Source organism: Heliangelus exortis, chromosome 25, assembly GCF_036169615.1.
Source record: "Heliangelus exortis chromosome 25, bHelExo1.hap1, whole genome shotgun sequence".
NCBI lineage: Eukaryota > Metazoa > Chordata > Aves > Apodiformes > Trochilidae > Heliangelus > Heliangelus exortis.
Window position 1 is genome coordinate 3,594,019 of NC_092446.1, and position 24,714 is coordinate 3,618,732.

General features: G+C 44.9%; 2 protein-coding genes and 1 long non-coding RNA gene across 5 annotated transcripts; 1 reads left to right on the forward strand and 2 right to left on the reverse strand.

Annotated features, from left to right (window-relative positions):
• Nucleotides 1-835: 835 nt before the first annotated feature.
• On the reverse strand, nt 836-9,892 carry APOBEC2 (apolipoprotein B mRNA editing enzyme catalytic subunit 2). Its single transcript, XM_071768528.1, has 3 exons — nt 9,524-9,892; nt 1,842-2,389; nt 836-1,282 (listed from the first exon to the last, which is right to left on the reverse strand). Exons 1-2 carry the CDS (start codon nt 9,649-9,651, stop codon nt 1,849-1,851), a joined length of 669 nt encoding a protein of 222 aa, XP_071624629.1. The 5' UTR covers nt 9,652-9,892; the 3' UTR covers nt 836-1,282; nt 1,842-1,848.
• On the forward strand, nt 2,504-16,438 carry LOC139807497 (uncharacterized). The gene is made up of 3 exons (XR_011730576.1): nt 2,504-3,698; nt 8,670-8,852; nt 15,990-16,438. It is a non-coding gene; the product is annotated as an uncharacterized lncRNA (long non-coding RNA).
• A 1,205-nt stretch (nt 16,439-17,643) lies between these two features.
• On the reverse strand, nt 17,644-24,314 carry TSPO2 (translocator protein 2). Of its 3 annotated transcripts, XM_071768538.1 has the most exons (5): nt 24,184-24,292; nt 24,077-24,095; nt 22,466-22,672; nt 21,922-22,060; nt 17,644-19,216 (listed from the first exon to the last, which is right to left on the reverse strand). In XM_071768538.1, exons 3-5 carry the CDS (start codon nt 22,636-22,638, stop codon nt 19,034-19,036), a joined length of 495 nt encoding a protein of 164 aa, XP_071624639.1. In that variant the 5' UTR covers nt 22,639-22,672; nt 24,077-24,095; nt 24,184-24,292; the 3' UTR covers nt 17,644-19,033. The 3 variants fall into 3 exon arrangements, with proteins under 3 accessions (XP_071624639.1, XP_071624638.1, XP_071624637.1); XM_071768537.1 differs by lacking the exon at nt 24,077-24,095 and having other exon boundaries at nt 24,184-24,314; XM_071768536.1 differs by lacking the exons at nt 24,077-24,095; nt 24,184-24,292 and adding an exon at nt 23,951-24,024.
• Nucleotides 24,315-24,714: the final 400 nt, after the last annotated feature.

A 24,714-nucleotide genomic window follows, 5' to 3' on the forward strand; every position in this document is an offset into this window, starting at 1 on the left:
CTCAGAGTTTGATGTTATTACTCTCCCAGTTTGGTTACCATCTGTTGTCAACTTGATTTTGGTGGGTAATTGCTGTGTCTGAATACCCAACTGGAAAAAAAAAATAAACTTGGGAAGACAAAGAGGACTTGGAGTAGTGAGGTGATGTCAAGGCTGTTAATGGTTTGCTCCTTACACTTATTTATCTTTGGTTTTTCTATCTAGTGGCAAAGAGTTAAATCTACAGTGGCTCCCCAGAAATGTTCCTGCAGCTTGGTTTTTCTGCTTGGAAAATTTAGGGCAGAATTCAGTGGGGGAAGAGCCAGATGCAGGTGTCCAGCACCATTCCAGTTTGTGCCAGTGCAGGAGAAATGGATGTGAAGGATTAACTGGGAGAGGGAACCTGACTCAGTTTCTTAGCTGGTGAGTGAGCCTCTGGCTCTTTTTTGTGCTTATTTTGTAGGGAAAGTGACATGGCCATATTCTCTCCCTCTCTTGCCTCCCACACTTGTATTCTTGAAATTATTTTGGCATCCAGTAATTCTCCCTTCTCATCAGGCTGCTCTTCAGCTATGAAATATTTCATCTGTGGCTGTCCCAGGATGTCTCACTTGTCAGATTAAATTTAGGACCTCCTGCAAATAGAGAAGAAGGAATAAACAGTGCTACAGCTTTTGCAGTGACTTCCAATTTTATTTGGCTTTGCTTTTCCCAGTTTTTTATCACAAACATCATTGGAAAAGGGGAGAAGGTATTTGATGCATTTCAAATCAAGTACTCAAGGCTTCATCATAGTTTAGAATAGAGAGCCCAAAACTTAAATCACAGCTCTGATTATTGAGGAGGAAAACCTTTATTTATTTATTTTTTTCCCATCTTCAATCCCTTTCTTTGTAACATTTAGGAAGTATTTACTTTCTAAATGTATTTATCAATATCAAATTGCCAGCTTTTGTTCTAAAATCTGGGAAAGTAGTCCCAGCTGTGAGGACTACAATCTTTCTTGGAAGTCCACTGCCATCCCTTTTTATTCAAGGTTTTAACCAGAGTAGATTTGTTGCCTTTTTTTCTCATTTTTCTTATCAGCAGAGGCAGCACGGATTTGTTTGAAGCAGGGGAGGGAACAAAGTAAACAAAAATCCCAAAAACCAAAGATTTGTGTTGTATCTGTATTTGTAGTCCACCAGGGCCTATTCTTCCTGAAGTTTGTACTCCATCCTGCTGGAATCAAAGGTTTGGAAAGCAGGAGTGTCTCAGATGTCCCAGACTTTTGCATTTCTCATGGATCTTTCCTGAATTGGTCCTGGGGAAAGAAGGAGAGAGACTCTTGTCAGAAACTTCAAATGCTTCCCTATTTTATGGTTTAAATAGTTGGCTTTTTAATAGCCTATCAAAATAACAAAGGGAATTGTGCTGTGATCTGCTTTGGTGGTTGGGTTTGTGTTTTGGTTGGGTTTTTTTTTTCTAGAGGGCCAGACTTTGGGGGAAATCCCCTTTTCTCTGCATTCCTAATGCTCTTTAGATACCATGGATGTGGGGAACAAGGAGGTATTACTGCACTTAGTGACCCTCCTACCTTTTTATTCTTTATTCCTGAAGATGTTTACTCTGAAGAGGCAAAAAAAAAAAGCTGTAAATCCCCCAAATACCAACTCTGGAGGAGCCCACTGTAGAGTTACTGCCCTCAAAGTGCTGAGTTCCAGCCCAGGATTATTTTCAATATTCCTGCCCGGACAAAGCCAGCCAGGTACACATGAAAAGTGGAATTAGCTCTGGTTTTAACAACCTTAGGGGAGGAAAAAAGAGAGGAGTGTGTAATGCCAGAACAAGGAGGTAGGGACCAAGTGGAAATCCTCACTCACTTGAGCATCAGTGCAAAATCTCAGCCAACTTCTCCTCATAATACTGGAAATTCTCCTGAATGTCCTCCCACGGCACGAACCCCTTGGCTTCCTCCCCTTCTTCCTGCTCCACAAAGTTCTGCCAGACATACTCGAAGTCTTGAGGCTTCATAATCCTCAGCTTGCAGCCAGCTGACTTCATTTCTTTCAGGGCACTTTGCATTTCTGGCTCTTCCCACATGAAAAGCCTCCCCACCATGATGGTCAAGTGCAGGTTCTTGTTCTTCCTCAGCGTCTCCGTTATCCGCCCGGCGCAGGTGACGCAGGGGCTGGAGGACACGTACCAGGTGAGGTTGTAACGTAGGCTGGCCTCACATTTGGGTAAAATTGTGTTGAAAAAAGCCATTTCTGCGTGGGCAGCCGCGTGCTCGTCTTCCAGGTAACCCCGGGAAGTCACTGACTCTTTGCCCTGGGTCTCCAGAACGTAACACAGGAAGGTTTTGTTCCTCCCCGAGCTGTATTCCACGTTCCTGAACTGGAATTTGAAAAAAATGGCTGGGAGACGTTCCCTAGGGAGAGGGGAGAGGAGAGAAGCAGCTCAGAGGTAGCTAAGAAAAAGAGGGACAGCAGTGGTTTAGTTTCTGTGGGGTGCTGGACAAGTTGCTGCAGGTAGGATGGCTGTGTTTTCCCAACTATTCAAAGGAGATTCCTTTTAAGAAGAGGATTAAAAAATTACAAGATATTCAGCTCAGTTTGCTGTGTGATGAGGCTCCCATTCTCAGTACCTAATCTTTTTCACTTGATTTTAATGAGCTTGCACTGGGAATTTCTGGGATCTGCACTGAGGTGTTGGGAAAGGAACTTCTGAAATGTGTTTCTTCAGAGTCAGATTTATTGTTGGCACAAAGGGACAGCAGTTGGCATTTTCCCAGTCTTAATGCACCTGTAGACTGCACTGATCTGCTGTTTTCTAGGCCATTAGCATAGTTCTTTCCCTGGGGCATTGCACTGTTAATCTGTGGGATCTGTTGTCCTGAATCATTAGGATGAGAACTCTGGCATTGCTAATTAATGCTTTACCCCAAATGCTTTTGCAGTCTGGATTTCCTCTGAACAGAGAGAAGCAGCACTGGCTACTTGGAGTTTTTACATGTTCTACTTTTATTCCTCCAGTATCACTTGAATAATTTTTTCTTAGGATTAGGTTGTGCCTTTGCTTCAATAAAACATCTGAGATCCAATCTACCTTTGCTAGGAAGCAGTGTATTTCCCACTGAAATTTGATAGCTGTCTCGTGGGAACCACTGATAAACTTCAGATACTCTTTTTTTTAATTTATTTTGCACCTCTCTCAGTCTGGGTTTCTAAAAATCCATAACCCCAAGTGAATCATTGCAGTGAGTAATGTGCTTGCAGTCATCTTTCACCCAAACAAAATAATCTGCTCTTACTTAGGGAAGTGAAAATTAATTCCTTAAAATACAGTGTGCAGAGTTTTATGCCTTGCTGCCTGAAGAGGTGAAAAATAAAAGCTGCATCACCTCGTGGTGCCTGTTCCTTGCTGATGGAACATTTCTAACCAGGCTTTCCTGATTTTTCCCCCCTGTAGCATTTAACTCTGGAGAACAACACCACAAAAGTAGGACTTGGGGGCTGTTAGGTGGAAAGATGAAAAAGATTCTGCTGGCAACACAACTTCTGACCTGCAAAGTGCTGCAAAGGCTGGAGCCAAAGAGGAATAATGAGAAGTAGTAACACAACATTTCATTTATTGCCCACCAGTCATCTTCTGGCATGTTGTACTTCCCTCATCTGAGCTTTAGGTGGACCTATAACCTTGATATTCCCAGCGAGGCAATAAGGAATCTTTGTAGTACAGTAAGTGTCTTATTCATCCCTGTCTTATCTACAGTCAGATTATAATGTCAGGCCTCTCCAGGGGGTGCACTGAGCAAAGGTCAGGCAAAACTCTTGGAAATTTTAATTGGGGAGAGCAAGGTGGCTGCAGCATCATTCTGGAAAGAGCAATTTGTGGTGCAGCATCTCAGAAGGTATCTCCAGAGACAGGAGTGAATGGTGTGGAAAAGAGGGAAGAGGATCAAAATCAGAATGTTTTGCTCACTCAGTCCTCTTTCCTCTCAGCTTGCTACTGGGAAATGCTGGGATGGGCCACAGGGAAAATGGGGGCTGGTTGCAGGGCAGGAGCAAGGACCTGGATCTGATGCCTTTAAAATTAGTGGATGTCTTCCCCTAGGTGAGGCTTTGCCAGGATTTCAGGAAAAGCCCCAAATGGTGTGAAACTGCAAATCAGAGGGATTGAAATGGGGGTATCTGAGCAGAAAGAGCAAGGAACAGGCACTTAGGGATCTGCCTTTGATGCCTGGCTGCAAATATTCCATGAAATACTGTAAACAAATGGCTGTTTGCTTAAGGAGAGAGTTGGAAGTGTGCAGTATTCTGTCTAAATACATAACTTGCAATAAATTATTGCCCAGCATCATTAGGCATATTGGGTGAAACTTTTAAATACAATTTTCCATAAATTATTAATTTCACTTGCAAAGTTTCAGGAATCCCTCTTCACTCTGCATATATTCCAGACTTATCACAGCCAGGAATTTTCTTGCTGCCCAAGCCCTGTGGCCTTTTTGAGGAAGTTAAAAAACAAAAAACCATAAAAGAACAGCTTTTTATGACACTGCAGCAGTATCTGGGGTCTGTTTAGGCAGTGAAAAGCCTGGGGTTAGAGTTCCCCCTTCTGCTCTGGATTTCCCAGCTCTGGATTTCCCAGATGAACAGCATCACTTGGAATATCATTGCCCTCCCCCAGCCAAATGGTGTGGTTAGGTTGGCACAATTCCTCCTGCTGAGAAGGGAAGAGCATCAGTCTTCCAAATGTACAAATTGAAACAATTTCCTTCCTAGAATTGCATCCACACTGGGAATATCTCCTGGTGCTGTGACCACCAGAATTCTTTTCATGGATCATTGGCTCATGAGAGTGGAAGTTTGAAGCATACACTTGGCTTTAAGAATTTTACTAGGAGCAGTTTTTCAGCTGCTTCTTAAACAATATAATTAAACCCTGGCATTGTTCAGCTCTGTTTAGATGAGCTCTGAACATGATGGGGCTTTGAAAAAATAGAAAAGCCTTTTTGGGAGCCTTCTGTGCTCTTCCTGCTATAGGAATCTGTGGCAGTGTTATGAGGGATGGGAAGCAGTAGTGTGGATACTGACTTTTAATTTGATTAATGAGCAAATAAATCATGCTGGTTTGTATTATGTGGTCTGTGGTTCTCTGGTTTGCATTAGGGTTTTAAACCTAGATTAAGGAAACTTGCCCTGGCTTTCACAGTTCTTGAACTACCAAGAAAAACTACTTTGAACTTCCTAGCATTTTGACCTCTGGTCCTTTACTTGAGGTTTACTTTAGTCTCATTTTCTATATGATTCATTACAAGATTATTTTATTAAAGAGCATTTTCAGTCTCTACTTTAGCATGGTGCCTCTTCCCCCCCTGAACTCCTTTTCCTTGGAGCCAAAAAAGAACAGGAGCAGCACTTTTCCTGCTTGATATCCCAGAGAACGAGTGGTGTTTTGGTTAACAACTTAATAATCCTTTACTTGATCATTTTTTGGAAGTCCAGCTGTGTGGGGCTGTTTCAGAGCTGAGTTTGTAAGGCAACAATCAGTTGGTTTAAAATAACACCAGGGATTTAAATGCAGCCCAGCAGAGTCACGTGGAATTTCATTCCTGATTTAACTCCCTTGACTGCAGAGGGGTCACATCAGTGAGGAGCCTGAGTCTCTGTGTTTTTAGGAACTGTTTAAACCACAGGGATCTGTTCCAGGATGTCCTGGCTCAGAGCTGTGTTTACTCAGACCTTCTGGATGGGTTTTATTGCTTATCACTTGGCATCTCCCTAAGATTATCTGGGATGTTCACCTGCATCTGTCCTTCCCCAACGTGGAAAATGCATTAGCTTGATGAAGAAGTTTCTGATAAAGAAAACCAACAAAACTGAGGGCATTTTCCAGGTCTGGAATTAGCTGGCTGCCTGCTTGGAAAAATGTGGTGGTGGTGGAGATGTTGGGAAGCTCTGAGCTGTGGGTGCTGCTTAGCAGGAATCTGCTTCATCCCATGGAAACCAGAGCAGGGAGGAGATCTCAGCCCAAGTGTGAATTGTAAACCTCTGTCCTGCCAAGGATTAGCTGAGTCCTTGCTATGAGACTTCCAAGAAATGGGGATTTGGGGAAAGGTGGCTCTGGCCCCTGTGAAATCTCTTTAGGGAGTGATGCAGCTGTGAAAAAAAGGGACAAGAACAAAGCAGGTGCAGGCTGCAAAGCTCAGCTTGGAGTCTGAGGATGCTCTGCAAAGGGAAGGATCATAATTGTGGTGTTTATCCACACAGATTAAAAGTCTTGGCAAACATTGGAGCATCAAAATGTGTCTCTGAAATAGCTGTGTCAACTCCTGCAACAAACTGAGCAAGCTCAAGTCTAGCTTTGAACAGATTTCTCAGTAAATGGCTCATTCTTTGCAAGTCTGTTTTCCCATGTGTACACAACAGGTTGTGTGCAAATCTTAATATTATCTCTATTTTACCCTTTTTTTTTTTTTTTTTTTTTGTTCCAACATTAAGAGAACACTAGCAAAATCTGCCTAGGAATATAAATTTCATTCTGGTATTTCTTATATTAGAAGCTGTCCTGCTCTAAATGCTAGGCATAAAAAATTGGGTCATCTTTCTTGTGATTGAAATATTTTCAAATATACAAATATCAGATATTTCAGATATATTCAAATATTTCTGCTCTATCAGATATTTCAGGGACTAGGCTCATTGCTTGTCTGCTTTTGGTTTTTTTTCTTGCAACTGGTGAAGATTTCTTGCCATTTCCTCCTCCACCAAAGGCACCCTGTTCAGTGTAAAACTTGCAGGTAAATTTTATGCTTATGGAAGGTTCTTTAAAAAATTGTTCTGGGCACTGAAGTGTCCAGCATGACCCCAGTGCTTTTGCATGCTGGGGAGGAGGAGAAAATGGAACTATTAATGGAGAATAAAAATGTGGGATTGCCCAAATGTTGCTGTAAACGAGGAGGACGTGTTCTTGAGACACAAATATTTATTCAGGGATTTTTTTTTTTTAACAGGGTCTTAGGTTCCTGGGACTGATAAATCCATGTCCTTTTGCTGCTCTTTGACAACTGTTCCCAGCTAAACACATCCATGCTGTGCTCATTGATTATAGAAAGTTTGTAATGATCAAGTGTAAGAGGAACCAAGGATTTATCCCTGCTGGAAGGAGCCTCATTTACACCCTGGGGAAAGTGTAAATAAATGTGTCTGCTGAAATGGCACGAAATAGGCACAGATGGGGCTTCTATTTACCCAGAGCTGTGTTGAGCCAAATGTTGACAAAAAATAGAGGTTAATATTCTTAAACAGAGTGATTAGGTTCTCAGGGTTTTCCCTGGAAGCCAAACTCCTCAGAGCTGAGTAACAGCTTGAAAACTTGGCTGAGTGTCAGCAGATACCCCTAATCCAGGGGCTAAACCTGAAATCCAGTGTAATTGAATTCAAGGGCTTCCAGAGATGCAGCTATGTGTTTCCTCAGCATTCATATCAGGGGCTTTATTGGCTGAAAATTTGGAAATAATTGGGAGAATCCAAACTGATTATACCAGACTCAAGCCCAGGCTCCACTCCCAGGGACCTTCTTCAAAGGCAAGCAAATCTGGAGGGATTTTTCTGCACCTCTTTCAGGCTCCTTTAGGATTCCTGCTTTACTTCCTCATTTCTCACCTTTAGCACCCAGCAGATGAGTAATAAATTAATACTCAGAGGAGCCTGAGTCATGATTCCTCCAGGAATTCACCAGATATTTTCCAAATAGTCTTCTGGTGACCACAGTGTGAACACTCAGATGCTGACAGCTCCCTGGTCCCTCAGCAAATGCCTCAAGAGTTTCATTTCCGAAACCTAAACTGCTCCCTTGCTTGGGATCAGGAGCCAGGAGGTGAAAATGAGTTGGTCCCAGCTTAATTTATGTGGAAATGACAAGACAGACTTTTAAGTCAAGGCTTCCTTGCATCACCTCCTGCTCTTACTCTGGAGCCACTTCCCTGCCTCACTCCTAAGCCTCAGCAGGTTTTATTTTCCCACTTTTCCCATTTTTTCATTATATTCCTCTCCTTTTCCCCCTGCAAGCACACATCATCCCTCACATTCTTCCTGCTGCTTTTCCAGGCTGGGAAGTCCTGTCAAATTCTGCAACACCCTGCTCATTTCATCAAATCCTTTCATTACAGGAAATATTTTGCAGCTGTGATTAGCACATTAATTGCTCTCCAGGTCATGGGGGTTAGCAAGGACCTTTGAAGATACTGCCCAATTCCTTAGCAATATCTAAATGCAAGCTGAGTGCTCTGAGGCTGAAAAAAATCCTAATTTCCTTACTGAGATTCATTTTAGTGCATGTCTTAAGTGTCTAGAAGATGTCACCTTATGTGTCACTGCTTCCATGAGCAATTTGGGGTGTCTTAGCTCAGTTCCTAGCAGAGGGATGTGCTTTTATTAAAAGTCACTGCTCTGGCAGGCATGTGTTATGTCCCTGATTGTGTGTGACAGAGACAAAGGCTCTGAACAAAAACAGCAGAAGAAGGGATTTTTCAGAGCAGGTGGATTTTCAGAGGAAAATGTCTCTTTTGCCCCCTGTGCAGAGATTTTCCCTGGCTGTGTGAGCTCAGCCCCATTCTGCTCATCAGAACCCCCAGCTATTATCCTATAATATATTATATTCTAATATATTATATTCTAACATATTTTTTGCATTCTCTTTCCCAGCAGTGACCATGGCACAGGCAGAAGGATCCCAAGTGGAGTTCTGGAGTCTGGCCTGAGCTTTACATTCAAACAGCTGGAAAAAAACATGGATTCAGCCTTGGGGACTGCTAAAGGAAACCAGAGGGAAGATCAACACAAGGCATCTTGCTACCATGAGCATTTTAAAATGCTTCCAGACAGCAGGTAACTGAGTTTTTTCCTATTTGCAGCTGTCAGTCATGGCTGATAGAGTTCAGCTTCCTAGCAGATCTCTGTTTTATCTGCCTTTTTCAAAGGCCAGGCTGGCTGGAGCAAAAGGAGCTGCTTGCTGCTTGGCTGTCCTGAAAACTGCCAATAGTTTTAGTGCCTTTCTCTGGGTTCAGCATTTTGGAAAGTCAGGTTCCAGCTGTGGGTGTGGAGCCCTTGAAAATGGGGACTTTTAGCTCTCTTGAAAAACCCAGCCCATAAAGCAAAGCAGCCATAGCAGGGGTATTTTTCCCACTTCACAGACAGAGAAACTTTCAGACAGAAAGAAATATTCAGTGAATATTCAGTGTTCATCAAGGGCTGGTACCTTCCATCCCCATAGCATCAGTGGGTCTGTTGCACTGGAAGGGAACCACTCAACGCTCCAGAAACATCCTGATTTAACAGAGATTCATCTGCCTGCCTGCTCTGAATTTATTTTCTCTAAAACTCCTCGAAAATCTGAACAAAAATCCCTCAACCATCAAAGCCAAGCTTCCACCCTTTTAAAATACCCTGAAGTGCACTGGCTGAAGATGCTGTCTTGAGTTACCCAGCCTAAGATCTGAGGAAAAGAACTTTAAACACCCCCACTCCTCCACCCTCATATTTACACCAAAACCTCTTACCCTGTGACAATTTCAAATGGTGGAAGATCTTCCCTCTTCAACTTCTTCTTCTTTTTTTCTTCACCCTCTTCTGTGTTCTCAGGTTCCCCATTCTGGGTGTTGCTGGGCTCCTCCTGCATTTCTGCCATCTTCTCCACTATTAAGTTGTGGGCACTGGGAAAAAGAAAAAGCAACCTGGGAGAGTTCTGAGGGAGAGGAGACTGCAGAGAGGGGAGGAAAAAACCCGAGCTGGGAGTTCCTGCTCTGGGCACAGTTGTCAGGAGCTAAATATGGAACAAAGCAGCAATGATAGAGGAGGATGGGGTAGGGTGATCCAGGGCTCTCAGATGTCACCTCCTTGCCTTGCTTTCTCTAAGTCTTTGAAACAATCCCTCTTGCTCCCCTTTTAATTGAAAATTAAGTGATGACTTCAGGGTGGGCGGGTTAGGGCTGGATGGAAACTCCTGGAAGCTGAAGCACCTATTTATCCCAGAGCCTGACAGATAGCTGGCAAGGTGCAGGGCTGGCAGCTCCTCCATCTACCTGCTTTTGCCAATTTATCATCTTGCTGACCTTGAAGATCCACTCTTTTGGCTCAGGCAAGAGGGAAAAGGGGCAATCCCCATTTGGCCTGCTGGAAAATCCCCACTGGTGATGGATTTGGCCTCCTGGGTCACCTGGAGAGTCACAGCAGGAATGTCCAGAGCTCCTTTTCCTTCCACCCTGCAGGGACACTGAAAACAGGAGCTAAACAGGGTGAAATCTTGTTTGTTGATGTTGGTGGCTGATCTCATACTGGTATAAATGCCCACTAGAACTTTATCCCAGGGATTTTCAGGTCAGCCTGGTTGGTCCTGGTGGGACATTTCTGGTGCAGGGGCAATTCCAAGATGCTGAGCACCTGCCTCTTGTTCTATGGTTCTTCTCCCTGCTGCTTGACAGCCCTGAAAATTGCCCCTCACACCATGAGTGATAAAACCAAGCAAGCAGTAGAAAACTGCTGGGCTTGGTGATTCTTGCAGTATCTTTCTTTCTTTCTTTCTTTCTTTCTTTCTTTCTTTCTTTCTTTCTTTCTTTCTTTCTTTCTTTCTTTCTTTCTTTCTTTCTTCTTTCTGTCTGTCTGTCTGTCTGTTCTCTCTCTCTCTCTCTCTCTCTCTCTCTCTTTCTTCTTTTCTCTTCTCTTTTCTTTTCTCTTCTTTTCTCTTCTTTTCCTTCTTTTCCTTCTTTCCTTCTTTCCTTCTTTTCCTTCTTTTCCTTCTTTTCCTTCTTTTCCTTCTCTACTTTCTCTTTCTTTTGTTTCTTTCTCCTTCTTTTCTTTCTTTTCTTTCTTTTCTTTCTTTTCCTTCTTTTCCTTCTTTTCTTTCTTTTCTTTCTTTTCTTTTCTTTTCTTTCTTTTCTTTCTTTTCTTTCTTTTCTTTCTTTTTTCTTTTCTTTCTTTTCTTTCTTTTCTTTCTTTTCTTTCTTTTCTTTTCTTTCTTTTCTTTCTTTTCTTTCTTTTCTTTCTTTTCTTTTCTTTCTTTCTTTCTTTTCTTTCTTTTCTTTCTTTTTTCTTCTCTTTCTGCTCTTTCTTCTCTTCTCTTTCTTCTCTTTCTTCTCTTTCTTCTCTTTCTTCTCTTTCTTCTCTTTCTTCTCTTTCTTTCTCTCTTTCCTTTCTTTCCTTTCTTTCCTTTCTTTCCTTTCTTTCCTTTCTTTCCTTTCTTTCCTTTCTTTCCTTTCTTTCCTTTCTTTCCTTTCTTTCCTTTCTTTCCTTTCTTTCCTTTCTTTCCTTTCTTTCCTTTCTTTCCTTTCTTTCCTTTCTTTCCTTTCTTTCCTTTCTTTCCTTTTCTTTCTCCTTTTTCTGCCACACTGGGTGCAGATTGCAGATGTGGAAGGGGTGATGGCACTGGAGCAGCAGAATGGGACAGAGGAGATGCTGGGGCTGGAGGTGGGATGAGCCCTGCAGGAGAACCTGGGACAGGTTGGGGAGGGTTGTCTTTTTTTTTTTAAATCAGGATTATATGAAATTCTTCCAATTTCTCTAACTTTAAATCATGTAAAGTGGGTATAAATCCCACGTGAGCCAAGCCTAATGAAAACCTGAGTAAGATTTTTCTCAGACACTGCTCCTGCTCTGCCAGGAGAGTGAAAATAATGGAAAATATGCAGTATCTATCTTTCTTTCTTTCTTTCTTTCTTTCTTTCTTTCTTTCTTTCTTTCTTTCTTTCTTTCTTTCTTTCTTTCTTTCTTTCTTTCTTTCTTTCTTTCTTTCTTTCTTTCTTTCTTTCTTTCTTTCTTTCTTTCTTTCTTTCTTTCTTTCTTTCTTTCTTTCTTTCTTCTCTTCTCTTCTCTTCTCTTCTCTTCTCTTCTCTTCTCTTCTCTTCTCTTCTCTTCTCTTCTCTTCTCTTCTCTTCTCCTCTTCTCTTCTCTTCTCCTCTTCTCTTCTCTTCTCTCTCTTCTCTCTCTTCTCTCTCTTCTTTCTCTTCTTTCTCTTCTTTCTCTTCTTTCTCTTCTTTCTCTTCTTTCTCTTCTTTCTCTTCTTTCTCTTCTTTCTCTTCTTTCTCTTCTTTCTCTTCTTTCTCTTCTTTCTCTTCTTCCTTGAAGAAGAGAAGCTCCTGCTCTGCCAGGAGAGTGAAAATAATGGAAAATATGCAGCTGGGTGGAAGTCGTGGTTTAGCCACAGTATATTGGAAATCAAATCTCCAGTATCTTGGGTTCTGCACTTAGTTCAGGACCAACTGTCATCAAGATTTGGATAAATCTGAAATATTGAGCTATTGAGCATTCAGGCTGCACTTAGTGGAAAACCTGCTCTCAGTTTGAGGAGGATAAACTTAATTCCAGAGAAACCAGGTGTGAATCCCTGCTCCCAGGCCCAACTCAGCCTTTGTGCTCCTGTTCTACCTTTCCAGCTTTGGAGGGTTCTGTACCACCACAACATGAAAGAAATTTATGCCCCTGGGCAGATAATTTGTTATCACAGATAATAACTAATGTGCCATCATAAATAACTTATCCTGGCTGACACCAAACTTGCTTTTCCATGCTAAAAAATCCTTTGTAGCTTTTTTCATTGAAATGCAGTCATTCTGGGGACAGAACCCACCCCCCAGCCCCCCCTTTTCCTCCCACCCTGTTGCTAGTGATGAGAAGTTGTTTATTTGCTGAGTGACACAGAAGGCACGGGGAGTATTGTGACAACAAGTGCAGGCAAGGATTTTACAAGTTCCAAGACATCCTATCCATGGAACACAGATCATTTGCTTTCAAGGTGCAGAATTGTATTTATTTTTAAGCTTCAAATACTTTCCTGGAGGGCAGGTGTAGTGTTTTCCCTCTTGCATGGTAACTATGCTCCAATTCCAGCTCCTCTGCCCAACTCCTCTCACCTTTGACATTTCAAGCAGTGGTTTTTTTTTGGGGGGGTGATGAGAATCCTCTCTAATAATGAATGACACCTTGTTTCTTATCCTTAGACTTTAAGGAAGCATTCCAGCCCTTCCTCAGTCCCTCTGACCCTTTTTTTTTTTATTATTATTATTATTTTTATTTTTGGCAGCTCTTGAAGGCAAGAGTCCCATCTTTCCCGCAGCTTTCACAGCCCCGGCCCCTCAATAGGGTTCTGAGCTGAGCTCTAATCTAATCTTGGGAATGTGGCACTGCCACTTTACCTTGATCCATCCCTTTTCCAGCTGCTTCACAGCTCCATGTAGGGCAGTGCCCTGAATAGTCAGGATCCACCCCCCTGCTGTGTCTGCCTGCTCCAAAAATATAAAGGGAGGGCCCCGGGCTGCTGTCAATCTGACATTTTGTGTTGGAGCCCTAGGAATGGAAGCTTTGATCACTTCTGTTTGGTGGGTTTTAGGTGACCCCAGTTCCCCCAAAGTCCCTGCCTCTGCAGGGGTCTGGTGACTGATGCCACTGATGGATTAATTTTTATTTTTAATTTTTTTTTCTCCCCGTCAGCTGCTTGGGAGAAGGAGCTGGGGCACAGGAGCTGAGAGGTGCCAGCCTCACCCATCCCCATCCCCTTTGCTTAACTAAAAAGCTCTGCACTGGCCAAATGGCATTTTTAGGGAGGCTTCCATCTCCCCTGCCCTGCTCCCCAGTGACTTCATGGCTGATTGAGCTGAGTGTGAATTTTGTTCTGCGTGGCAGAAGGACAGGAGGAGATCAGCACACAGCTCAGGTCTTGTCTGGGGACCAGAAGAATCATCCCATTGCCTCTCCCTCTCCATTCCTCCATGTCCATCCCCAGCAGAGCCCTGGGTGATGATGGATGGAGCTGGTAGATCCTCCTGGCTCATCCTCTTCAGCAGAAAACCCCAAGGAAGGGACCACAACTCCAGCCAAGCCACCTCCATCCATCCATCCATCCATCCCAGTGCCACAACCCCCAGCTGCACTTTGTGCTCTCCATCCCCTGGCAGATGTGCCCAGCAACATCTGGCAGCTCAGCTCCCTCAGTTTGAGGAGTTTTGGTTTGGTTGGGAAAGCTTGAGCAGAGCCAGATGGAGGGATGGGGAGGAGCAGAGCTCAAACCCACCAAACCTGCAGGGAGATTTGGAGAGGTGTCTGCAGTGGGGACACTGCCAGCAAGGTGAGGCTGAGGGGACAACCTGCTCTGGGAGAAGCTTTCTGGCTTCATTGGATATTAAAGGCTGATCCTGCATCCAGTCAAGTCCAGAAGAATTTCTCCACCTACTTCAGAGGCACCTCTGAACCATCTCTTGACCTCTTATTTCCCCATCTCCCAAAGGTCTCTCTCACAGGGCTGCATTCCCTGTTCCCATCTCCCACCCTGTTCCTCTAATTCCTGAAGTTAAACTGGCTGTCAGCCTTTCCTGGTCACAAAGGGACAGTAAAAATGACCTGGTTACAAAAGTCCCTGCCAGGAAAAGGAGGCTTTTACTGCATTCTTGGGCTGGGGGAACGTTTTTGGATAGAGATGAGAATGAAACAAGATCCTGGCTGGGTGAGTCAGGGCTCAGACGTGCTCTCTATTCCGAGGGGACAGCTGGTGGCACTGACAAAACTTCTCCCCAGAGACATTGTCTGGCATCAGTCCCTCTCCTGCTTTTTCCAGCTGTAACCCCCGTTACGTGATAAATAAATAAACACTCTGACAGTGATGTGCAGGGGCAGCTTTCCTCCTCTTGGCCCCTCTGGGCTCTCACCTCTCCCTCCCCTCCTGCTGCAGGACCCCAAAGCCCAGATTTAAAAGAAGGGGGCAGGGAGCAGCATCCCAAGGGCTTCAACCTGAAGGGTGCCCCCCACGTCCCACCCTGGGGAGTGGGAGCTCAGTGGGAAAGGTGTTAGAGCAGAGCTGAGAGGAGCTGGGATGCAGGCAGAGCTAAGGGATGCTCCTTTCCCTGCCTTCTCTTCCCTCCTGGACCTCCCTGAGCCACGAGCCCCAACCCTCACTTCCCCCCCCATCATCCCCATGTTGCTGGAGAGCTGGGAAGGAGCCTGTTTGCTTGGCAAGCACTGCTGGCTGCCCAATTAATTCCAAACCCAACTGGAAGTTAATGACAGCCCCAAGCAGAGCAACCTCCTTCCTGCTGGGTTTGTGCTGCAGCTTTCCTGGGAGCAGTTCAAGGGGAAGGGCACAGCCCAGCCCTGCTGCAGGTGCTCAGAGCCACGGGGGGTTTTATTCTGCTCCTGCCTGGGCTAAAGAAAGGATGGGGGGCCCCTAGGCAGCTCTCTGATGTTGACATCCACACAGCAGCAAATCCTCTCTAGCATTTGAACTCTGTGTTTTAACAGAGCTCCAGACATCAGCAAATCAATTAAAGTTCCTTGCTACTGAAGCCAGAGTGTTTTCTGGGACAGCTGCTGAATTATTGACTGAGGCAAAGCTTAGGGAGAGGGCTGAAAAGGGCAGGGAAAATATGGTTCCTGTACAAATATTGTGGCTCCAGCAGGCAGGGATGTGCCCTTTGGGCTGTGCTCCAGTGTAACAATCAGTTTAATATCAACTAGGTCTTTCTGGGAAGACTGGAGAAGAGGGATCATCACCAGCCATGGTGATCTGAGGGGTGGCTCTTCTTTCCAAATGCCACGACCCCAGGAAAGCTGTCACAAAATGCAGGGCCTTTGTCTGAGTCACTGCTTGAATCCTGGAGCTGGGGACACGTCCTCTCGTGGGTCAGGAATGTCCCTGACACTGTTGGGGGGACACACACAGAGTATCCATTCCATCAGCTAAATTAGGGGGGTTGGACAAGCACCTTGCATGCCTGCAGAGCTGATCCCAGCTCCCTGCTGCCCAGTGCTGGCACCAACAGAACCTCCCAGGGCTCCTTCTGGATCCCTTGGGAAAAGGGCCCTGCAGGAGGATGGTTCCTGGCAGGGAGGAAAGCCCTGAGCTCAGGGATGTAAAATCCCCTCTCTCCCTTGCAGGCAAAATTTTAGCAAGCCAGGTTTCTCACAGTGCTTTGGACCTCAAGCACCTCTGGGTTGTTTTTTTTTTTTATTTTCCCTCTTCTCTTTGCTCTGTTTCTAACCCAGGGATGGATCCAGACAAGGGCTGCATGGCCACAGGATTCTTCCAACCATCAGAGGTCCAGGAGCCTGAGCCCCATCACAGCTCTGATGGAGAACCAGGGGACCCTCTAGGTCCACAGGGGCTGGTTTTGGTCTGCACTGCACACTATAACCAAGGTATTTTCTAGCTGGCTGATTTTTAATGAAATGGCAATAATGAAATGTCATGAAAGTTATTTTCCTGCAAGGGGTTTTACTGTATCTGTTTAAATAGCAAATCTACTAAATGACTTAAATATTAATTCAAGAGGCTGCTTTGCTGGATTTGTCAATTGATTCTGAGCTATTCTGTGTGTTACAGGGAGGAACATTTGCTGGGTTTGAAGCCTGCAAGAAAATGCAGGTAGGAAAGCAAAGGTGTTGGTGCAGCTCTGGGGGGGGGGTTGGAAAGGAAAGGAATTGAAATGAAGACAAGAAAAGGGAAGATGGGACAACAGGGAAGGCAAAAGTGAAAAGATTTTTAAAAATCTCTTAGTCTTCATTCCAGATTTTCCTTTAGCTGAAGGGGAAAAAAAACTGGGAAGGAGAAAGAAAGAGATTTATGAAAGGTGATTAAATGTCTCTCCATATATTTGGAAATTTTATTTAAAACCTTGCAGGTTTGAACCAGATCTCGAGTCACATCCCAATCTAAATATTCTTTAAGTAATTTTTTCCCCCTTTTCCAAAGCAGAGGTGACTGTAAAGTCTCTCTTTAACCCTCCTGGCTTCCCTGGGTGGCTCTGCCCATCTCAGCTCCTCCTGGTTTTGCTAACGAGGACAGGACAGGAATAATAATGCCCAGACACCCTAAATCTTTTTAAACTCCACTGAATCCAATCTCCAGCCCAGATATCAGCTGCTTTTTTAGGAAGCAATAATTTATCTCTCCCTGTCCTTTGCCATGTGGTCTGGAAGACACAGGTGAGCCATCACTGGAAAGAAGCTCAGTGGTAAGGTACAGTTAGAGAAAGCCTTGGAATATATAGGATTTAGGATTTATTTTGTTTTAAAAGTAGCTTATCATCTTTCTAGTGCTTCTCACACTGCTCATACTTCATAGTATGAACAGACACAGCTGTTCAGTGCCTCTCCTTTTCCAGCTTTTCCTGGGGAGATGACAGCAATGTGCTTGGGGAGCAGTCCTGTCCAGAGGTGTCCTGGAGCTAGGAAGGAAAACTAATGGATGGGATCCAAAGGACAGAACCAGATCTCTGGGCAGATTTTAAGAAGGTACCACACATTTCCACACTCTCAGCTGATGTTTCCCTGCTCCCAGCCACGCTGAGCACCCACTTTTTGCATGAGTTGGACCCAAGCAGCTCTGAAAATCAGACCAGGGGTGAGTCAGGAAGGACCAAAACCCAGGAATTGGCTTCCTGACCTTGAAGCTGGGGGTGAGGGATGATGGAGGATGCTCACAGGGATGCATCCCAGGTGTCTCCACTGTGCAGGGGCTGAAAGAACCTTTGGCACCTTTAGGTTTGAATCCCACCCAGTCCCTTTACTCCTGACACAAACCCAGGAATGAACCTGGCTGCCAGTTCCCTTCCTTTTGGAGCCAGAGCACAAGCCCTGGACTCCAGACAGGACCCTTTTGAGCTTTAGCAAACCAGTAAAACAACCACAACAACTTGGATTTATTTCTTCTCCGAATAAAAAGTGGCTTCTTTTTATTAAAAGCAAATACAATTTATTTTACATCCCAGCTCAGCCCTCTTACCCCCCCCCTTTGCAAGTCCATCCCACCCCCCCCAACCTTCAGCTACAGTCAGATGCCAGGAAAAAGATCCACCTTCCACTTGCTTCTATTAATTAAAAAAAAATCTTAGTATTTATTCTCTTTATACAGCAACATCAAGGCTCAGATTTATCAGAGGCAAGGGCCAGAATGAAGGAGGGAGGGAGAAGGGTTGGTGTGTGCAGCTTTCTGTCTGCTTGGCTTGGTCCCATTTCTCTGGAATGATTTGTGTTTTAACCTTTCTTGATGAAAAATATTCAGGAATGGAAAGGCTCTGGGATGAGCTGTCTGTACTGCACCTGACAGGCTTGGCATGGGGCTTTTTTTGCCAATCATGTAATTACAAAGCAGTGTGAACAAGTGGCTCAATGTTACAAAGGCTCTTGTGTTTCTCTATGTTAAAAAAGCCATTTTAAGTTTGGATTTTTTTTTCCCCAAAGGCTCTTGTGTTTCTGTACATTAAAAAAGCCATTTTAAGTTTGGTTGGGTTTTTTTTTTTTTTTTTCCAAAGGTTCTTGTGTTTCTGTACATTAAAAAAGCCATTTTAAGTTTGGATTTTTGTTTTTTTAATGTTAGTTTTTCTTTTCCAATAGCACACAGAGGTGGAAAAGAGCAATTTCCTCTTGGGAGAAGCATTTGCATTCTAATCATTGCTGCTTTATCTTGGAGCATGTAATGCAAGAAGTGTGATACTCTACAAATAGAAGTCAAAGTGCTTGGTCTCCTTTCAGAAGCAGAACAAGACAGATTGCTGCTTGCTCAGTAGCTGACAGATAAAAAGTTAATGGTATCAAGCACAACCCAGGTGATACAGGAAAATGAAGCAACGGCAGAAAGAGCAAAAAAAAAAAAAAATCAAGGAAGTTCTTAAAAGAAAAATTGGTGTGTGTGAGCCAAGGGAATTTTTGTTTGGTCCCAAAAGAGGAGGTGGGGTTTGCCACGAGTGGGAACAAGTTCTGCTCCCTGCAGGCCCAGTGGTAGCTTCAAGGGGTGCCCAGGATTGTTACTCTGAATCCTACTGGTATCCCAGTTTGCCTGAGATCCCAGTTTGGCTCGTGGAACTGGAGCTGGAGCCCCCAAACCTCAACAAGTGCTGGAGGGAATAATTCTCAGGTTAGGGAATGGTTGTGGTGACTTTTAAGGAGCACAGGGCAAACCTTTCTTTAACACAACCACGATGAGGGGGGGAGGAAGAAGAGGAGGAGGAGGGGGCAGGTTTTCATGCCTGCCTCAAAAGGAATAGCCCAAATGATTAAGATCTCCCCAAAACTTTCATATTCCTCTCCTCTTATTCACTCTTTCCTGGTTTTTGCTCAGGGTTGTCCTTCCAGATCCGGATGGTGAGGCAGGTGGCCATGGCCAGCCAGCCCAGGTAGGGCAGCATCAGCAGGGCTGCAACCTTGTTGATCCTGGACCAGGAGCAGATGGTGCCTATGGCCAAACCATCCAGGAACAGGATGTCGATGAGAGCCTGGGGCAGAGAGGAGACAAGGACCCTGCTGCAGCCTTCACCTGAACCAGCCCACTGCAGGAGGTGGGGTGGGATGGGGTGGGATGAGGGGGGTGGGATGGGATGAGGTGGATGGGATGAGGTGGATGGGATGAGGTGGATGGGATGAGGTGGATGGGATGAGGTGGATGGGATGGGGTGGATGGGATGGGGTGGATGGGATGGGATGGGATGGGATGGGATGGGATGGGATGGGATGGGGTGGATGGGATGGGATCGGATGGGATGAGGTGGATGGGATGGGATGGGATGGGGTGGATGGGATGGGATGGGATGGGATGGGATGGGATGGGATGGGATGTGGTGGATGGGATGGGATGTGGTGGATGGGATGAGGTGGATGGGATGAGGTGGATGGGATGAGGTGGATGGGATGGGGTGGATGGGATGAGGGGGATGGGGTGGGATGGGATGGGGTGGATGGGATGGGATTGGATGGGATGAGGTGGATGGGATGGGATGGGATGGGGTGGATGGGATGGGATCGGATGGGATGAGGTGGATGGGATGGGATGGGGTGGATGGGATGGGATGGGATGGGATGGGATGTGGTGGATGGGATAGGATGGGATGAGATGGGGGAATGGGATGGGATGAGGTGGATGGGATGGGACGGGATGGGATGGGATGGGGTGGATGGGATGGGATGAAGGGGGTGGGATGGAGGGGATGGGATGGGGTGGTGTTGGGGGGTATTGGATGAGGGGGATGGGATGGAGGGGATGGGATGGATGGAGGGGAGGGGATGGGATGGATGGGACAGGATGGGATGGGATGGGGTGGCATGGGATGGAGGGAATGGGATGGAATGGGATGAGGGGGATGGGATGGGATGGGGGATGGGATGGGGAGGATAGGATGGGATAGAATAGAATGAGATGGGTGGGATGGGATGGGATGGGATGGGATGGGTGGATGGGATTTAGCACTGCAAAATCACCCAGAGTGACCCTAAACCCCAAAACTCTTGAGCAGTGGGATGAAAATCTTGGAGAGCCAAAATTTCCAAACTCCCAAAAAGTGTTTGTTTTGTTTTGTTCTCCCGTGGCCCAGGTTAACACCAGAGTGGTCCTGGGGGGCTCTGCCCCTCAGGCAGGTCACAGACATCCTGGGGGTGCCACCAGCTGCCACTGAACAAACTTCCTAAATGAACCTTTCATCCACAGGGTGACAAAAGTCACATGAAAACACAAGTGCCACCGTGTGTCACCATCACCTCTGGGCCCTGGCACCTCAGGTGAGGGATTTTATATATGTGTATGTATAACATATATGTGTATATATATAATATTATATAACATATATTATAGAATTATATAATTATATTATAATATATAATCATATTATAGTATACTATATTCTCATATATTATTATAATATAGTATATAGTAGATGTATAATAGTATATAGTATATATATAATATATACTATTGTCTGTAATATATAATAATATTATTAATAATATTTATTATATGATGTATAACATATTTATTTATTATTATTATATATTAATATATTATTACATATTAGATGTTATATATTATATATTATAATTGTCACCAAGACAATAATATATATTATATTATAACATATATCATATATTATATCATATATTGTATATTGTATATTAATATAATTTAATATGATATAATAATTACTGTTATATGATATTATATATAATATATTATATTTTAATATAATATATTATATTTTAATATAATTTAATGTAATATAATAATTATTGTTATATGATATAATATATGATAGATAATGGATAATATATAATTAATAATTAATATATGATATATAATATATAACAGATAATATGTAATATTATATATAATCATATAATAATATAATAATAATATAATAATGTAATATAATATAATATAATCTAGCCCAGGTCCCACTCTCTCTTGCTTTGCCTTCCTGCCCCCCCTCCCCCAGGCTCCCCAGATCATTGTGTTTGCCTGATAAGCCCCTCAGAGCCCAGATGCCCCCCAGGGATGCAAAGTCCTTGCCAGGCTGGGGTGTGACTCCCAGCAGGAGTTATCTCTGCCCCCAAATCCTTAACTGGGAGCTGCAGCACCAGCACTAGGGAGCCCCTCACCTCCCCCCCAGGCCTGCTGGGGCTCCCTATCTGCAGGGCAGGAGCAGGCAGGGGGTGGAAGGGGCTGATACCATTGTCTGGAACCAGGTGGGGTGGGAGCTGTAGCTGAGCAAAACCTCTTCTTGGAAAAATTTGGACGATTTCATCCCAGAATCATGGAATGGGTTGGGTTGGAAGGGACCTTCAAGCCCCCCCAGTGCCACCCTAACACCTCCCCCCAGCCCAGGGTGCTCCAAGCCCCATCCAACCTTTGACACTGCTAGGGATGGGGCAGCCACAGCTTCTGGGGGCAACCTTTGTCTCCTCACCCTCAAATTATTTTTTTCCTGATGTCCAACCTCAATCTCCCCTCTTCAAGTTTGAAACCATTTCCCCTTGCTCTCTTCCTACATCCCAAGCCCTCCCCCAGCTTTCCTGGAGCCCAGGCAGGCCCTGCAAGGATGCTCTGAGGTCACCTGGGAGCCTCCTTTTCTCCCCCTCCCCCCCCCAAAAAAAAAAGCCCCAAACAGCACGGGAGGGGCAGAAGCAGATGAAGGGGGGGAAATGGATATTTTACCATCTTCAGGTTACGGGCACCAAAGAAGAAAGGAGGCCAAGCCCAGTTCAAGGCCAGCTGAGCCCCATAGAGGCCAAGAGGGACAAGAGCTTTGCTGCTGCAGCCACCCAGGTCATTCCAGATCAGGTAGGAGGCATAGCTGTGGAGAAGGAACACATTAGAGTCTTGCAGCAAGTAAACCCCTGATCCAGACTTTTCCCAATCCCCTGGGATTGGTTTGGGACAGGGATCTGCAGGATGGTGGCATCTGCACCACAGTTGTGTCCCCTGCTGCTCTCAAACCCTTTCCCTGGCTCCTGCCTGGGGGGATCCCACAATTTCTCCAGTTTGGTGGCTGGTGACACGAGCTGTGTCCCTGGCCATAAAAAAAAAAAAAAGGCCTGGAAGTGTGAGGCTGAGGAAATCAGCTCAGGATTTGGCTGGGGCTGGGATTGAGCCCTCCTGACACATCCTGCTCCTGGGGATACCCCAAAAGCCACAAACCAACCCAAAAGGACTGCTCTAAACAGGAAGACAAGAGAGGGAGCAGGAATACAGGACTTACCCCATGCCAGTGTAGAGGACAGTCCAAGCAACAGGGAAGATTTGACGGGATGGGCACCAGGAAGGTTTTTTCAGCTTCTCATACCAGACAGGGATTTCTTTGCGATTCATGAACCAGCCAAGGAACCCTCCAACATGAGGCAGGACAGTAAAACCAACAGTATAAGCCCACATCCTTCCTTGGTGGTTTGAAGTAGCCTTTTGCCTGCTGTAAGTGAAAAACAATAATTCGTTATCACTTTCAAAGGATGGTTTTTTCCCCCCACTTTGATCTTTCAAGCTTTTTTTTTCCTCTAATTGCCCATATTCCCCTAAGGCAGAGGGATTTAATCTTGAATTCAGCTCTGCTGCTCGCCCTCCTCTGCCTCTCTCCCAGTCTCTGAAATAGCATTAATGATTTCTGTCATGGTTACATCCTTCCCCTTTATCCAGCCAGCAAAGTGGCTCCCCCTGCTATTTCATGGCTTCTTAAAATATTGGTGTGGCAGGGTTCAGCTGAGCTGGGGGCATCCTCAGAAGCCAAAGCTGCAGCTACATTTTTTTTATCATTCCTCCTCCCCTGCCCGAGTCAGACAGCAGAAAAACTTTAATGTATGTTCAGAGAGCTCTTTTCCCTCCTCTGCATGCTCTCTGAATATGAACACCCAGAAAACTCCATCCAGTCTGATTTCATCTCATTTTTCCTCATGGATTCCCATTTTAAATGAGGTCTCTAACCAGACAACTGGGAGGGCTCAGTGAACCTTGTGGAATCAATCCTCCCTGCAGCCCTAGCAGGCAGAGGGGGGATCTCATCTCTGCAAATAGGTAAACTGAGGCACAGGAGGACTTTTTTTTAATTTGCTCGTGGCCTTCCTCCTTCATAAAGGAAGGAACATTTAATTTAATGGTTCTGCTACACTCCCCCACAAGACAGCTGTGATAAGGACAGCATCTCCATCTTCCTCTGCCATTATTCTCTGCAGGGCTCTGACCCTGCCAGCCTTCTGTCCTTTTCTGTCTTTATATCCACCTCTCCTTCTCATCCATTGAGGAATTACACCCAAATTAACACTCGTTGGCTATCACCCAGGATTTGCCAGGAGCAGAGCAGTTTTGTGCTCTGCAAAATGCACCTGAACAGATGCACTCGGGGAAAAAAATTGGGTTTTAGGAAGGCAGGAACAGAGAAGCAAGCAGAGAAAATTCCCTTAATCCAGGAAACATCCCTGGTGCTGAGAACTGGTGAGAAAGGCAGAGCATGAGGACAGGGCTGCTCTGTTTGGGATTTTAATCCACAATTAACACTTTGCTATGGCTGATGCTAATTGTTGTTATTATCACCATGCTCCAAACCCTCCCTCTTCAGAAACAATTTACACATCAAGAAGGAACAAATACCCCAGCCACCCTCTCTAACTAACAATTCCTTTAGCAGACAATTTATAGCCCTATTACAGTGTCTATGGAACCAGAAAATCAGCTGAACACTGAGAAAAAGAATAACATTTAGTCCTGAGTTTAAAGTGTAAAACAGCACCAAGCTGAGTCCTGACTCCTCCGTAAAATGGGAAAAGCAGATTATTATTTTTTCTCTCCCACCTCCCAACTCCATCGCAGTTGCCAGACCAACCTGATGGATGCAGAAGTAGCTGAGGGTTGAAAATAACAGGGTTAGAAACCCTCATTTTGTCTCACAGCTGTTCTAACTTCAGGGGGTAGGAGCTGGAAAATCCTTACCGTGTTTCAGTGCCTTTCTCTCCCTTGCAAAGCAAAAGGGTTGGGGACACCCAAAGCCAGGTCCTGTCTCTAGTCCTGCTGCTGCTATAGAATGAAGGAATTGGGGGCTGACTTTTACCTAAATAGCAGAAAAAAAAGGGTGTGTGTGCATGTGCTGGTGCCTGATCAGATTACAGCAAAGAGCCCAAACCCAGCAAGAATTCCGGGGGATTTGGTGGTAGTTGAGGGCAGGACTGGTTTGGGGGTTCACTGAGCTGGGACACTTGAGGTTCTTAGAATCCTAGAATTGGCTGGGTTGGAAGGGACCTCAGAGCTCATCAAGTCCAACCCTTGCTCCACTCCCCCCGTGGTTCCCAGCCCATGGCACTGAGTGCCACATCCAGGCTCTTTTGAAATATCTCCAGGGATGGAGAATCCACCCCTTCCCTGGGCAGCCCATTCCAATGCCTGATCACCCTCTCCGTAAAGAAATTCTTTCTAATGTCCAACCTAAACCTCCCCTGGCACAACTTGAGACCTCTTGTGCCCTCT

Excerpts from the sequence above, each read along its gene's own strand:
- TSPO2 (XM_071768537.1), bottom strand. The coding sequence starts at position 22,638 with ATGTGGGCTTATACTGTTGGTTTTACTGTCCTGCCTCATGTTGGAGGG. Across the intron at positions 22,061-22,465 it reads GTCCTCTACACTGGCATGGG|CTATGCCTCCTACCTGATCT; the intron begins GTAAGTCCTGTA and ends CCTTCTCCACAG. Across the intron at positions 19,217-21,921 it reads GTGCCCGTAACCTGAAGATG|GCTCTCATCGACATCCTGTT; the intron begins GTAAAATATCCA and ends TCTCTGCCCCAG.
- APOBEC2 (XM_071768528.1), bottom strand. The coding sequence starts at position 9,651 with ATGGCAGAAATGCAGGAGGAGCCCAGCAACACCCAGAATGGGGAACCT. Across the intron at positions 2,390-9,523 it reads CCATTTGAAATTGTCACAGG|GGAACGTCTCCCAGCCATTT; the intron begins GTAAGAGGTTTT and ends CCCTCTCCCTAG.